The following is a 15124-nucleotide window of genomic DNA, read 5'->3' on the forward strand; positions in this document are numbered from 1 at the left end:
TGTGTGTGTGTGTGTGTGTGTGTGTGTGTGTGTGTGTGTGTGCGATTACACGTGTAAATGATCTCACAGGGGACATTATTCGGTACACGTGCCAGCCAGGCTTCACCTTGGTGGGCAGTGAGATTCTGACCTGCCGACTTGGAGAAAGGCTACAGATGGATGGACCTCCACCAGTCTGTCAAGGTTGGTTTCATTCAGTGTGACTTGGAGTCTTTGGGTATGTTTAAAATTTTTCTGTGTTTGATTTATTTATTTTTTTGCATTTGTGTTTGTGTGTTTAAGTGTTCCTCACAATGTGTGTACACATTCCCCCCGCACATACATATATATGTGTATGCAAACCTGTTTATGTTATGTGGTGCTTGACACCACAGTGCTCAGGTTGGTTACAGTAAGCAGCACCCACTGATGCATTATTTGACAGACTGCCAGCAGAGCCTCGTCCAGCAGGCACCAGGTGGCAAAAAGCAGCTCTATTCCAATTTATCAAGATTCAGAGTAACAATACTACTGATCCAAGTCCATAGACTTCCATTTGCATACAACCAGCAGTTTTACTGTAGTGGGTAAGTTTGAAACCAATTACAGATCAGCAGGTTTTCACGTGCTGTAAAAACAGATATTCTACCCCTACGTAACGGTCTCATGGGTTTGATTGATGTTTGCTTACCCATAATTCTTTTGAAGATGGAATTACAAACGAGAAAGTAAAAGAAATTCCTGTCGCCTGCATCAAAGATTTTGTTTAGACAAAACAACAAATGCCTTCAGCCTCCCTGTCGTGCCAGTAAATCTCTGCTCCACACAACAGAGCACTCTGAAACCTTCTATCCCCTGTGGTTAGACATCTTTTGAAGTGCCCTGAAGTCCTTTGTCTACAAGTCTTGACTTGATGAGCATTTCTGTCTTTGTATTTCTAGAAACAGTGAGTAATCGCATCGGACTTGTGATCAAGGCATGACAGATGCTTGACAAACCTCAAGCCTGCATTCATAAAGCAACGTAGAGAACGACTAGTTATTTGGAGCCTATTTGCTTATCCCTGGCTGTTGTTACTTGATGCCTGACTTGATATCTTTGTTTTCTCCCTGCTGTGATTTTGCTGCTAACTCTGTGTTCAGAATTTGACTGACTTTAATTTTAAATTATTACTTTGTAGGTTTCACAATAAAAACACAGCAACAGCAAAGATTAGGCTCAGCAACTGTTTGATCCAAGATACGTAAAGCTCAGATTTTCTTGTGTTTTTCTATCCAAATCAGCCACACAAACATCTGTCAGTAGGTAGCTCAATTAACATAGGCACAAAGGTGAGGGACCTAAAAAATGATCATTTGAGTTGGAATTATTTAAGATGGACAGATGTGTTTGTGTGCAAAGAGAACAAACCACCTTCACTTGTGGTGTACTGGGCTTACCTAGCATTTTTCAGTATATTAATAATTTACAAAAGCAAAAGCAGCATGAAGTTGAGCAGCATGTTACAAGCTTATTAGACATGCTGGAATAAAGGGGATGCGAAACAAAGCTTGATTGCTTATTTCATCAGGGTAGGTATGGCATATAGATCTCTCTTCACCAAATCTTTTATATGTCCTGTATGAGTCCTTATATCACATTATGTCAACATGAAGGGTATCAGCAACAAGCAATATGTTAAAACAGCTGATTTCCATCAATATGAATAAACTGATGAACTTCGCTAGTGCCAAAAGAGGGCATTCAGTCACTTTTTGAGTACTGGGCAATATTTCAAGCCATCTCACCAAGGCTGGTCGGCCAGCTCACCTTGTCATGTGTTACTGACTACACAGAGCTCTGCCAAGAGCAGCTAGCTCATAGCATCAGAAATTCACACATTGCACTTAAAATATTTTCACAGGTTTCAATTTGAGCGACTACAGTTGACTACAAAACACGTTGGGACTATTCAAGTAGTACACAATAATTCACATTGCTGTTTGAGAAGCGCTAAAATATTTTTGTGTTGGACAGCAAATGCTCTCATCCATCATAAAACATCTAATGTAAATACTGTACTTTGCCAGAAAAGTGGATCTGCTTAGTCACCTAAGCTAAACCAAGCTATTTGCTAAACTATATTAGTTTTGCTAAGAGAATGTGCCCATACTCTGGTACAATGCAAAAAGCTGCAGAGGTGTTAAATCAACATCTTTAAAGTGTTCAAATGTGTCAGTGATTGCAAGTCATTTGTTCAGACTCTCCTTAAATCTTGCTTTGAGCATCATATTAGCATAGTTAAGATAGCTGTAGAGTGACTAATTTATTATGTGACATTTTCATGGATTGCCTTTTCATTATATTCAAGAATTCATCTTACCGTGTTGGATATGGTATGTCTTTGTGCCACCTCTAGCATGAAACTAATTGCTCTCCTTGGGACATGTAAAGTTGAACTTAATTTGAGTTGACCTGCTATTCACATCCAAGGGACTGCCACAGTAAACTTGCATAAGAGCCACTTCTTGTCACAGCTTGCCGAAAGGGCAGGAAAAAGAATTCTCATGTGCTCTCTGTATTCCGCTTTTGTTTGCTGTCAGCCTCTATGTTAATTGTAATTTTATGCTTTTAAGATAACACTGTAATGTCCTTGTATGGCTATGCAATTTAACCCCTAAATATGCTTGGCTTTTAAGATATTTCCCCAAGCTCTGTCTTTATAAAAGCCTGTGAGGAAGGTCAAACATTTTCTTAAATCAAGGGTAGAGCCACCATCGAGTTGACTGCTGCGATGGTTAAACCATCTGCCACACTGAGGTTTAGTGTAACTCAATAAATGTTGTCGTATTGCGCCTGCTGTCACATTCGTATGGATGTTTGAGGAACACAAACGACGCACTAACCTCGTCTTTGCAATACGTACCAAAACTTTTTTGTGCGACATTAGTTTATACATAACCCTGGGTGTCATTGGCATTCAATATGTGCAACTTTCTGAGTGAAATCAGCAATGTTGTAGTTTTCCACAAGGTAAAACATCTGTGGAAGATATAATAACTGCTGTTGGCTAAGCTTAAACAAATGATGTTAGCCTGCATGCTACTTAATGCTGACTCCAGGTAAGGTGTAGGTTAAATTAGGGCTACATGCCTCTTAAATTAAAAAACATATGTCACTGTGTTTTGTTTACTGGGTATTTAGTGTTTTTGGTATTTATGGTATAAATTTTAGATTTTTTTTTTTTTCATGATCATTTAGAAGTGTACATATATATTTTTCAGCCAGTGTCTCTATAATCCCTCACAGTAGGATACAGTGCTCGACATTTGTACTGGAGCCAAATCACCATGAATGCATTTTATAAACCTATTTCATAAAAGGCATCTGTAAAAGTATGTGGTTTCTAAAATGTTTTGAAGCCTCTCGTGACTCAGATTTTAATCCCTACCTGCAAGTTTCAGGCAAAGCAGTTTAAACCGCAACTGTGCTCAGTGGATGGACGTGTTTGTTGCTTGGCAACAACTTTAGTTTAATAAAGAAGGATTGGAGGCTCAATTATTTCTATAACAAGCACTTACCAGCTATATTGTTCTATTTACTGTGAATTAGATCTTATCAGGTGAGTCTGTTTTGTCTGCATCTTAAAGCGCTCCAACATGTGGAAATGCCAGAGGCAAATGGGAATTTGTGCAGTGTATGAACAGTTTTCGGGCTAGTAACTCCAGAGTAGTTAGTAGGAAGAAGTTGTAGAATTGAAATGAGCAAATTGCTTATAACAATTGTTTTTTATCATTTTCCTGGAACTGTGAAGGCTCTGTAACAAGTATACCACTGGTATCAGTAAAGCAGAGGCTGCTGCTGAGCAAATAGTACCAGGAATTGATGTAACTGCATCAACTAAAGACCCCATTGAAGTCCATATTTCCAGCGAGAGTCATAACTCTTATGTTAAAATGGAGCGCTACAGACTTAACTGTATAGAAATGTATTCAGTGTTATTTCTTTTTGAAGTGTGCATTCTTCAGAGGTTTTTAAATAGCTGTTTGTAATGAACTGTAAATAGAAAACAGACCAAATATGACTGATTGACCTTTGTCCTGACTCACCACCCACTACTGTGCAATGTGCCCTTAGTTCGCATTAGCATTCTGGGTGTGAGGAGAAAAATAAGTGCTTGTGGGAGCCGTGGTTTTGTAGTTATGCTTTTGTGCCCTGTAAAACAAAACGCATGCTTTTATGTCATTCCAATCTACTTGTTGTACATTTTTAAAGTAATTCATTTACACATTGCTCTTTGTCTTTGCCTATTAGAGCGCACATAAATATACCACGCTAAGCTAAGTAGGATGCGTTAAAATGAAGGAATATTCCAAAACACAACAGGAAATAACAAAAATATAGAACCATTTAGATTCTGTGTCTTATAAACAGCCAAAGAATAGTAGTGAAGAAAGACTGCTAGTTCACAATAATTTTTTATGTTAATTTATTTTCGGAATAGATTGTGCTGAGATTTGATGCCACCCTAATGAATACCATCAGTGTATTTATGAATATTGATTTAGCTGTGTACAAATATTTACACATTTAATATATGTGTTGTTCAGATGATTTATGGAGAAATTCTTCTTGAACTTTGTGCCCACAGAGAGCTCTTTTTTTTTAAAGAAATGTATTGTTTCGTTGAAAATAACTGGCTTAAGCTCTTTTTGGGATCATATGTGCCTGTTATCTTTGAGCCGAAGGCTATTGCAGTTCAGCCAGTTGAAACTTTAACAATGAGTCACCAGCGGGAATATTCATACTGCTTTGTGTTACAATTCTCTGCTTCTGATGTATGTCCGATGCTTTCCAATGACCTTTTCATCTGGAACAGTCGTTTGCATTAACCTTTCGTATGCATCATGTTTCTTCACTAGTGGCCCAGAAGAGAAACTTCTGTTACTCAGAGAAAAGGAAAAGAGAGAAACAGGACTGTCATTATTTCAGACATGCCAGCCAACAGGAAATGAAGGGAACGTTCTGACCTGATACACACGAAATCCTACACACACACACACACACACACACACCATTTTTCCATACAAAGTTAGCTGTCTCACCTGCTGAGTATTATTTGATGGATTGATATCAGGGGAGCCTGGTGACAACGGCAGACTCACAAGCTCACCCCTAAGGTGCAATATCACTCTGGCTCAAATGTAATTGTTTCAGGACTACTTATTTTTACAATATCATTTCTACTGTCACAGTGAAGCATCTCTATCTTCCCTTCATCCATGTCTTACTGCATCTCTAATTTTTTCCTCTGCCTCTCGTTTTCTGCCACTACTTTTCATCTTCCTTCCACCCTCTGTTGCTTCTTCTCATTTTCTCTGCCAATTCTTTTTCCTCCAACAATCTCACCTTTATTTTGTTTCTGTTCCCACCAGTCCAATGCCCAGCCCACGAGGTCCGTTTTGACTCAACAGGAGTAATCTTAAGCCCGGGCTATCCTGATAACTACCCCAATCTTCAGATGTGCTCCTGGCTGATCAACGTGGAGAAGGGCTACAACATCACTTTGCACTTTGAACTCTTCCAGACAGAAAAAGAGTTTGACATCTTGGAAATTTTTGATGGTGGGTAAAAAACTTTGTGTTCTTTTGTTTTTTAATAAATTACTGAAATTATAAACAGGCAATCACCTAATAGAACATCAGCCACTAGCACACATGCTGTTTGTCATTGCCTTTAGGTCCCAACATCTACAGTCAGAGCCTCTCATCACTCAGTGGTGATATTGAAACACCCTTCAGCCTGAACACCACAGGCCACCAGCTCCTCCTGCGCTGGTCCTCCGACCATGGCACCAACCGCCGCGGCTTCCACATCAGATATGTGGGTGAGTATCAAAGTATGTATCCAGTTTATAATCATTCTCTATTTTTTTACTATGCTATTTGGTTTTATTTTATGTTGACCTGCAGACGAGTGATAAGAGCCATGAGTCTACAATTTGGACAGTTGAAAATGTAATAACACTAAACAGAGACAGATGTGTATGAACCTCAGCTGTAGCTACTTGAAATGGCCGTGAATACAATATGACCCAAGGATTTTTATCACTGTGTGCTGTGTTTTCTATTGATTTATTTTTTTTTTTTTAATATGCAGTCAGTTTACAAAAACAATTTCTACAGGTAATAGCTCGCAATAGGCGCTCACAGGGAAAAAAAGCACGAGGCTGGAAACCAGTCCACTAAAGGGCGGCGTGCAGCTTTGCATGTCTAAAATTACAAAAGGCTTGAATTCTTAATTGGCTCTTTAATAAAGCAAGTGCTGCTAAGCAAGAGCAGCATAGCGATCTTTTCTTTCATTTGAAATGCATCAATAACAACACAAAAAAAGCACAAAAGACATTCATTTTTCATGGTGTCTGTCCATTAACTTTAATGCACGAGAGTGTTCCTGTGAAAGCAAGTTGGTGTGATGAATTTTGTAAGGAAAGCTCCTCCTTGACTTGATTGACTTTAATGGGAACTGACTCAAACTCCAGCATGTGTCCTTTCGTCTTAAATCCCTGCTATCGCCAAGTCATGTTGATTTGAGGGAATGGTTGACAGCGTTTTTTGAAGCACGCAGCCCTCCCTCCCTCAGCTTTTTACGTCACATGGGCCATGAGATGGTCATATTCGAGAAATCGAATTTACCTTTTTGTGTTCAATGGACTGTAAGATCGGAGGAAGGAAGGCGATGGGAACAAATGCAGAATGCACCAACGCTGCATGTGTTAAAAGCAAATTGAATATGTGCATGCCCATAAGCCAAAATGGGATGGTAATAATGTGATAGGTGAGGGCTTCCTTTGCTGCGTGGTGCATAGCCCAAGTTCTAAATAGACGTGACACTCCTCGGGCGGTTCCCCCCTCATTATTGTTCTGCATTGAAAATGGAGCCTCGCTATAACGAAAAATGTTCATCAGTTTTTCTCTAGAGGTGCTTTACTAATGCCTCTCATCCTTTCCTCTTCTTTATTTACTCTTCTCTCTCTTTTCTTTCTTCGACTTCATCCTCGCCTTCTTTCTTGGCTCTCTCTTCTATTTGCCTTTGCTCTTTTTTCCCCCACTTCCCCTCCCCTGCTTTCTCCTCTATCATAGCCATGTACTGCAGTACTCCAGACTCTCCACAACATGGCTTTGTAGTGAGCCAGACTGGGGGTCATCTAAACAGCGTGGTGCGCTGGGCCTGCGACAGGGGGTACAAGCTCATTGGAAAGGGCACAGCTGTGTGCAAGAAGACCACCTATGGCTACTACGCCTGGGACGCGCCAGTTCCTGCATGTCAAGGTGAGCTCATTGGCTCTGGCATGCTTTTATTTCCTCCTTTAGCCTGCCTCTCTACCCATTCTTCTGGTCACTGCCTCTGTACCCTTAGTCTCAACAGCCAGACAGGCAGGCGCTTAAAGCACCTAAGTGTCTGAGCCCAAGCCCTCTTCCTGTGTTGTTAGCAGCTGAACTGAAACCAGCCTGATTGAGAGCCCAGAGTCCTGTCAGGTGGAAAGGAAAAAGAAATCAATCCTCCCTTCTTCTGTCAATTTCCACTTCTTCAAATTACTTTGGCTAACTTGCCATTAGGATGCAATGTCCTCTGCTGTTCTGCCTTACTCAACTAATTGGGTTCTTCACCGTGCATACGTGGAATATGTGCATTTACGTGCACATGATTGCATGCGCTAGCACAGACACACACATATACACATGCTCAGGCAGCATTAATATCAACAGATGGTGTGCTCAATTGCATTTCATCAAGATGCAGTGAAATGAAAATATGTATGTCATGTACTTTAAATGATTTAAAAACACTTCACACGTGTGATTGATTCCATCAGTTTGTTAATTGCACACCGCTTTTCCAAAGCACAAACTCAACTTTGGCTGCAGATGAACTGATAGATTCATACAGATGTTGTCCATCTGTTATTTTATGCAGTGGCCAAGATCACATTACAGCATGTTCAAGCTTTCATTCTGTCTGAAGCAGGATACCTCGGAGAATCCACGGTGTATTAATCCATCAGTTTTGCTCATAGAAAGAGCAAAGGCTCAAAATAATTACCAGGCCCTTTAACCACCTAAGCTTTGATCATCGCACTTCAAACACCAACATTTTTCATCTGCAGTGTGGAAAACTTTTTAGTTGTTTTGATTAGTATCCGCCAAGTTACAACTAAGCAGTACTCAGATGAATGTCAATTGATTATCTCGCACGGTGTTGACGGGCATTGTAATGGCTCCATGCCACGTTGGCAGATTCCTACCTTTGATGCTTCACAGTATGCAATTATCATCGCAGCTCTGTGGTTAGATATGTGTCTTTGCATAACCGTTTCTGTTTAGTTCGGCCCTTCAGATGTTAGGTTTCCTGGCTCAGTTCAGTGTGTCCGACCCAATGATGAGCACCTTAAAGTCTCTTTGTTCAAGTGTTTTGTTTGGTCTGAGCTCTGTGCAAGTTTAACATTGCACTTACTTCCAAGGACACAATGCTGTGCAGAAGTTTTTCGGCACATTCGAGTGCTTTGTACGCCTGCATGTCAGGAACAGTTGGTGTTGGAACCAGTCACTTTTTTGGTTGCACTTGTCATTTTAATGACTTTGTTATACATCATTAGTGTGTTTTTAGATTCCCCACTGAGTCACAGTGAAAATAAGAGGTTTTAATTATTAAGTACTTTTGTATAATTTGGCATAATTGAATAGCTGTTTGGTCATTCAGATGACTTCTTTCTTGAATACCTTCTTATAAGAACAGTGTAATATTTATGTGGGACTTCAATTTTCATAACCTCCCTGCAGTATGAATACTTTCACTCTGAGACAGCCGAATGCAATTTTCCACAAGTGGTCAGTCCTAATTTCTTTGATTTCTGCCAAGTGAAAGTACAGTCTTGTGCATTAAGAGGTCTATAATATGCACATCAATCAAATAATTTAAGTGTCAGTGTACCACAAGGGTTCTTACATTATAATTCTAATGTACACTGGGTAGGTGTGGAACCTTCTGAGTACTAAATGTTAAATTCTTTCTTTTGGACTCCTACATATTAAGGCTGTCACCCTTCGAAAAGCTAATAAAAATGTAACAATAAACTAAAATTCCACACAGTTAGTGCACCACAAAGAGGTTGCACTGGTGGGAGCACAAACATATATATTTTTCTTTGCAAAATTGAAAAATAGTGATTATATATGAATGCCTACCATACCTGTGTTCACCAGGCATCTATCTAGTATGTCTCTTGTACTGTGCATAAACATGTGGGTCGACCATTGTCCTCTTGCTGCCTGCAGCTGTGTCATGCGGTGTGCCCAATGCGCCAGCGAACGGAGGTGTGCTCACTGCTGATTACTCCGTCGGCACACGGGCGACCTACTTCTGTAACGGCGGTTACCGGCTCTCCAAAGAGCTGACGACCACAGTCTGCCAGCCAGACGGCACCTGGAGCAATCACAACAAGATACCCCGATGCTTTGGTGAGTAGAGAGGAAGCCTTGGAAAGATGGAAGGGGAGGGGAGCGCAGAGGAGAAAATAGTGATTTGGAGAAATGAGGTTGCAAAAAAAACCTTGCAGGATTTTTTTTTTTTCTGTTCATAAAAACATTTAAAAATTTTCATATTGTCTGTTGCCTCCACTCAAAGGTGGCCAAATATATGAGAGCCAAAAGAAGATAAAGCTATTAGACACAGTTTGGGGTTTTTTGTTCTTTAATTGGAGGCAGTACAAGTTGGAGTTTGAGATCGTCTGAACAGCAGGTAAAATATCAAAACAGGTTTCTCCAAAATTGGACGGCAATGGAAGGAGTTAATGTAATAAGGACTGCTGTCATAAAAACATGCAAGTTGCAGTTTCCTTACAAAAATCCCAACTTGTTGGATCATGATAAGATGCATGGACGAAAGGGGGAATAATGCTTGAAAGGATCTCTGCAGCTGGCGCTGGGTAAGTCTTTTCACATGCCAGTGCAACTCCTCCAAGTTTGAAAGTCAGTGCAGGGAGTGATTGACAGCATTGTTTTCTGTTGAGACCACTGTTTATTCCCTGCTGTATATGTGTCTCACAGTGAAAAGGGAAACAGAGTTTGTTTTGAAACTCATTTGGTTTTAGAAAGTGCCAATTCATAAATAGCTTTGTTGTGGAAGAACATTTGTATAACTGCAACACATGGATTAGTTTATGCTGCTGCTTTGCGGTGTGTGCATAAGGGATAAAAAAAATTATACAAAAGTCAATCCATTGGAATAATCCAAAACTCCCGTAGTAACTGCCCATAAAATAATTTTTATTTATTTATTTTTTTTCAGTGATGCCGTGCCCCAGTCTTAGCCCGTTTTCCCTCGATCACGGGAAATGGAGGATTGTCAATGGCTCGCACTATGAGTATGGGACGAAAATAATCTTCACCTGCAACCCTGGATACTATCGTGTGGGCCCCGCCCACATCCAGTGCCTCGCAAACGGAGTGTGGAGCTGGAGGAACGAGAGGCCTCGGTGTAGAAGTGAGTGACTTTGGTTGCAGCAACACAAAATATGCAGCGCTTGTGCATCTCACAAATTCATAAGTGGGGAAAGGAAAAAATGAAACGGGATAAATGTAGAACTGAGCCAAAAGAATAATATTCCCAGAAATTAACTCCGCTTTCCTGTGGTTCATTCTCGCATTATTTTGTAAAAAAGACATTCATCGGACAGACACGTAGCACGAAATGCCACTTCACAAACTCGCTGAGCACGTCTGTCGATTCATTGAATAAATGGAATAGAAAGCATTTTAACATTGTCATTGAGCCAAATTGAAAAATCCATGTCCCGCCTTGCCTTGAGTACACTAGATTCATAGAATGTGGGGGTTACGAGACTTGAAGAATGAATACCTTATTCACAGCTCAGTTAATCACCAGCTCAAAGACTCACTTTTGTGCTCCTCACCTATTGCTGTCTCAGCTTAGGTTAGATATTGTTTATTACGAGAATCGGAAATAAAAGCTTTTCATCGCTGCCATGGGAACTACTTTTAGAGAAGCTAAAAGCTGAATGGGTAGTGTAACGTGAAAAGGTGATGCTAGCCAACATGATGAAAGATGGTGGGACAAAGGCAAACCATCATTATCCTCCCCATGAAATGGTACAGGTCACTCTTTTAACGCATTAAGGTTGGCAAGATGGGCGTAAATGACTGTGCTCTCCCATTGACTCTGAAGATGTAAGCCAACTTCTATCTCTTTATTCTTTCTCTTGTTCTCTCTTGCTCATTCTCCCGGTGCCTCCTTCATCTTTTTGCTCTTCCTTTTCTTTTCCTCCTTACTCTTCATCTCTTTGCAGTCATTTCCTGTGGCGATCTTCCCACTCCTCCTAATGGGAAGAAAATTGGGACCCAAACTACCTTCGGAGCATCAGCCATTTTCAGCTGTAACCCTGGCTATGTTTTAACTGGATCTACAGTTAGAGAGTGTCTCCTGTCTGGCCTTTGGAGTGGAATGGAGACTCAGTGCCTGGGTAAGCCAGGTTTACATGTTGTCTTTAACTTTTTAAGCACATCCTTGACCTAGGTCAAAAACTGCTGGCACTCTGCTTTGGCAGAGTATGAGCTGGGTTTTTTCTTCTTTTCTTTTTTTTTTTGATTGGGCAAACATGTCCAGAATAGAACCAGATGGGGAAGCAGAGGGTGGCTATAATTGCCTCTGTTGCCAAGTGTGTTTGGCAAATAAATGTAAAGCATTAAGACGATATCATTGATGATACCATGTTTGTCATCATGCTGCGACTCAGTGATGCCACTGGAACACATCAGACTGTTTCAGACCTTGTAGAGATTATGAGGTCAAATTTGCTTTTTACTACCAACGATGGTGTATCTGGAAAAATATATTAACTTTGTGAGTCTGCGTGTTAGTCTGTGAAGACGCTGATACCAGAACAGAGTAACAGTGCAAGGTGGAACAAATAGATAACTGTAGTTGAGTTCAACAGTTAAAGTATGATCCGAGTGATCGATAGATACTCAAGGGATAAATGTCAGTGTACATTGTTGCCTTGAGAAGTCTTGAGTTTCTTTACATTTTGCAATGAAATTGAAAATGGGTGTAGTGATTTAATTAAATATGTAAAACATACATGGGGCAAAAACAGAGATTGTACAATTCTAGTGAGCTTAAAAGTGAATATTTGGTATGATCACCTTTATTCGGGCGACCGTGGCTCAGGGGGTTGGAAATCGCATCTGTAACCGGAAGGTCACCGGTTCGATCCCTGGGCTCTCTGTCCTGGTCGTTGTGTCCTTGGGCAAGACACTTTACCCTACTTGCCTACTGGTGTTGGCCAGAGGGGCCGATGGCGCTTCTGTCAGTCTGCCCCAGGGCAGCTGTGGCTACAACTGTAGCTGCCTCCACCAGTGTGTGAGAGTGAATGAATAGTGGTATTGTAAAGCGCTTTGGGTGCCTTGAAGAGCGCTATATAAATCCAATCCATTATTATTATTCATCATAGTCTGAACTCTGTTAGGCATGCTTTCTTGTCATTTCTTTGAATAGTCTTCAGGAGTAGTTCTCCGGGCTTCTGATAGCGTTCCACTGTGTGTTTTTCTATCCAGGTATGCTTTTACTGCATTAGCAGTGTGTTTGTTGATCAGTCTCATTCTGAAAAATTAAGCAGCTTTGAATAGAAAATGCCAAGTAAGGTATACCTAAGCCTTTGCTCTTTGTTTCGTGGCTTCCTGACAGCCACTTCATTTCTGATGAAGGTTTTGCAAACAGTAGAAGGATCAACTGAAGGGCTATATGCAACACTCAGGTCCTTTTTCAGGTCTTGGATTTTTTTCCTGATTTCTTAAGGAGGTGCATTTTTTGCGGGTTTTTGATTAATAGCTTTGGGAATCACTTTGTTGGTTGAAAAATACAATCAAACTGTGTTCTTTTTCACTTTTATTGTTTATAGATTCTGTTAAGGAAATGGGAAGAAATGTTGTGTTTTTCTAATAGACTGCTAGTAACAAGGTGCCTAAAGATGCAATTTAAGATTGGTTCTTTGATAAGTTATGTTATGCGTACCCACAACACTGGTTCATCACTTGAGTTTGGTGCTTTTTTTGGATAAGTCACAGGTCAGTGTTAAATGGATTAAGAAGAAAAAAAACCCATCCCTCTGAAAATGGTCAGGTCCAAGGACTGGGCTGAAAATGTGTCCAAAGTAAAACTTTAAAAGACCTTCAGAAAACCTGGGAAACTACTTGCTCAAGACCACTTCAAACATTACAAGAAACTCTGAGTCTTCAAAAGCAAAATATAAAGATATTAGGTTTGGCTCAGGACTTTTGCACAGCACTGTATTGATGGATTTGTTATGGTGTGATCCCATTAGAAGATGGTCTCTAAGGCATATGTGCAAGCACTTTTATCAAATACCTTTGTTAAAAGTGCTTGGAGCAGGTTTCTGTAGAGTATAAAGTAAATCCTGTCCTTGTGAAACTTGAAACGTGAGAGCAGCTGAAGAGCCACAGCTTCTGTCAAAATGTAAAACACTTGCTAAGCTGCACTAGTAGAATTTGTATAAACAGGGACAGCATGCTACTGCTTAGCTTAGCATGGCTCATCACAGCTCTGTACATTCAGTCCTGCCCAACAGCAGAATGTGAATATTTGGTTCAGTTCATTAGAAGGAGGGCACCTTTAGCTTGTTTAGCGATATGACTGACAGGGTTAACATAGCCAGGGACCTTTCGGGATAGTTGCCTACTTCAGCACGATCTTCACAGAATCTGGCTGCTCTCAAATAGAGTGTGATAATAAAATGCTCGGCTGAGCTTCTGGGTGCAGGAGTGAATTAGGGAAATCAGACTCACAGTCAGGGGCAATATCCCAGGTTTTAAGTGGCAATGCAAATCTCAGCAAGATTCCTGCTCTCTGAAAGGGATTTATTGTAGCTGAAAGTAATACGATTATGTGCATGAGCATATTGCGCAGATTTTAAGTTTCACATGCGTTTCTCTGTCTACTGTCGATGAGGACGGCAAAGTTATCACTACAAGTGCAGCTGATTATACAAATTTAGAAATGGAAACTCAGAGATAATGAGCTGAAAAATGCTTTCCAAATTCCAATATGTTTAGCTAATACTCTAACTGGTTTTGTTGGACCACAGTATAATTCCAAGATCTTTAAAAAGACCAATTTAGTCGTGTCGTTTTATGATAGTGTTGTTAAAGTTATTCAAACATGGTAACACAATTAAAATCGTGTTTCCACCCTGCAGCTATCATTTGTCAGTTCAGCGGGAGCCACTTGAGGCTTTTCATTCTCCAACACATACAAATGATAGAAAGTTGAACTCGAGCACTGAAGCACCACATGAATGATTGAGGAAAAGCAAAAACTGAGCCTCCTTATTATCAGAGTTTTATAAATCTCTATGACTGATGCTGAAGAATCGATTGGTCTGTCTGAGAAAGATGTGTAAATATTTAATAAACATATTTATTGTATTCTTTTTTCCACCACCCTACAGCCGGTCATTGTGGCGTTCCAGAGCAGATTGTGAATGGACAGGTGATTGGAGAAAACTATGGTTACAGAGACACAGTGGTTTACCAGTGCAACCCTGGATTTAGGCTCATTGGCTCCTCAGTACGAATCTGTCAGCAAGACCACAGCTGGTCTGGACATCTGCCAGTGTGTATCCGTAAGTACTCTAACACAATCGTGTTTGATTGCAATTTAAAAAAAAAAAAAAAAAAAAAAAAAAAAAAAAAAAAATATAATATATATATATATATAATATTTATTATATATATATATTTATTTATTTATTTATTTATTTATTTGGGGGTGTAAATCTGAATTAAGATTGACAGGTTTCTTTGCGTTTAATTCACGTGAGTGTCTGACAACACAGCCTCCTGCCTCAGTGTTGATTGCTTGTCGCAGGCATGGCAGGCATTGTTTGCATGAAAATTTGAGCACAATACAGTCAAATGAATAAAACCTTGGTGGATATGCAGGCGGCTCCTTACAAGCTATCCTGTCTATGGTGAAACGCTCAAATGTGTCTCATCGGCTCCTCTGCTGACCCATGTTGTTTAGAAATATGACAGAAGAAGGCGTTCCTTCACAGGGGAAAATAATGCATGCA

The 15124-nt window shown here is 40.2% G+C and overlaps 1 protein-coding gene across 3 annotated transcripts in view; it reads left to right on the forward strand.

Moving 5' to 3' along the window:
- The window catches only part of LOC102309299 (CUB and sushi domain-containing protein 3), a 159952-nt gene that overhangs the window by 94338 nt on the left and 50490 nt on the right, over positions 1-15124 (forward strand). For all 3 annotated transcript variants that reach the window (XR_006052877.1, XM_042213393.1, XM_042213394.1), the window contains 8 exons: positions 70-183; positions 5394-5582; positions 5699-5857; positions 7101-7289; positions 9294-9476; positions 10306-10500; positions 11324-11497; positions 14501-14674. Coding sequence is in view for 2 of the 3 variants with exons in the window: in XM_042213393.1 (XP_042069327.1) it covers positions 70-183; positions 5394-5582; positions 5699-5857; positions 7101-7289; positions 9294-9476; positions 10306-10500; positions 11324-11497; positions 14501-14674 (1377 nt within the window). In the remaining variant the exon portion in view is untranslated. The remainder of the gene's footprint in view (positions 1-69; positions 184-5393; positions 5583-5698; positions 5858-7100; positions 7290-9293; positions 9477-10305; positions 10501-11323; positions 11498-14500; positions 14675-15124) is intronic.

Source organism: Haplochromis burtoni, unplaced genomic scaffold (genome assembly GCF_018398535.1).
Source record: "Haplochromis burtoni strain Fernald_Lab_line unplaced genomic scaffold, NCSU_Asbu1 Contig_439, whole genome shotgun sequence".
Classification (NCBI taxonomy): Eukaryota; Metazoa; Chordata; class Actinopteri; order Cichliformes; family Cichlidae; genus Haplochromis; species Haplochromis burtoni.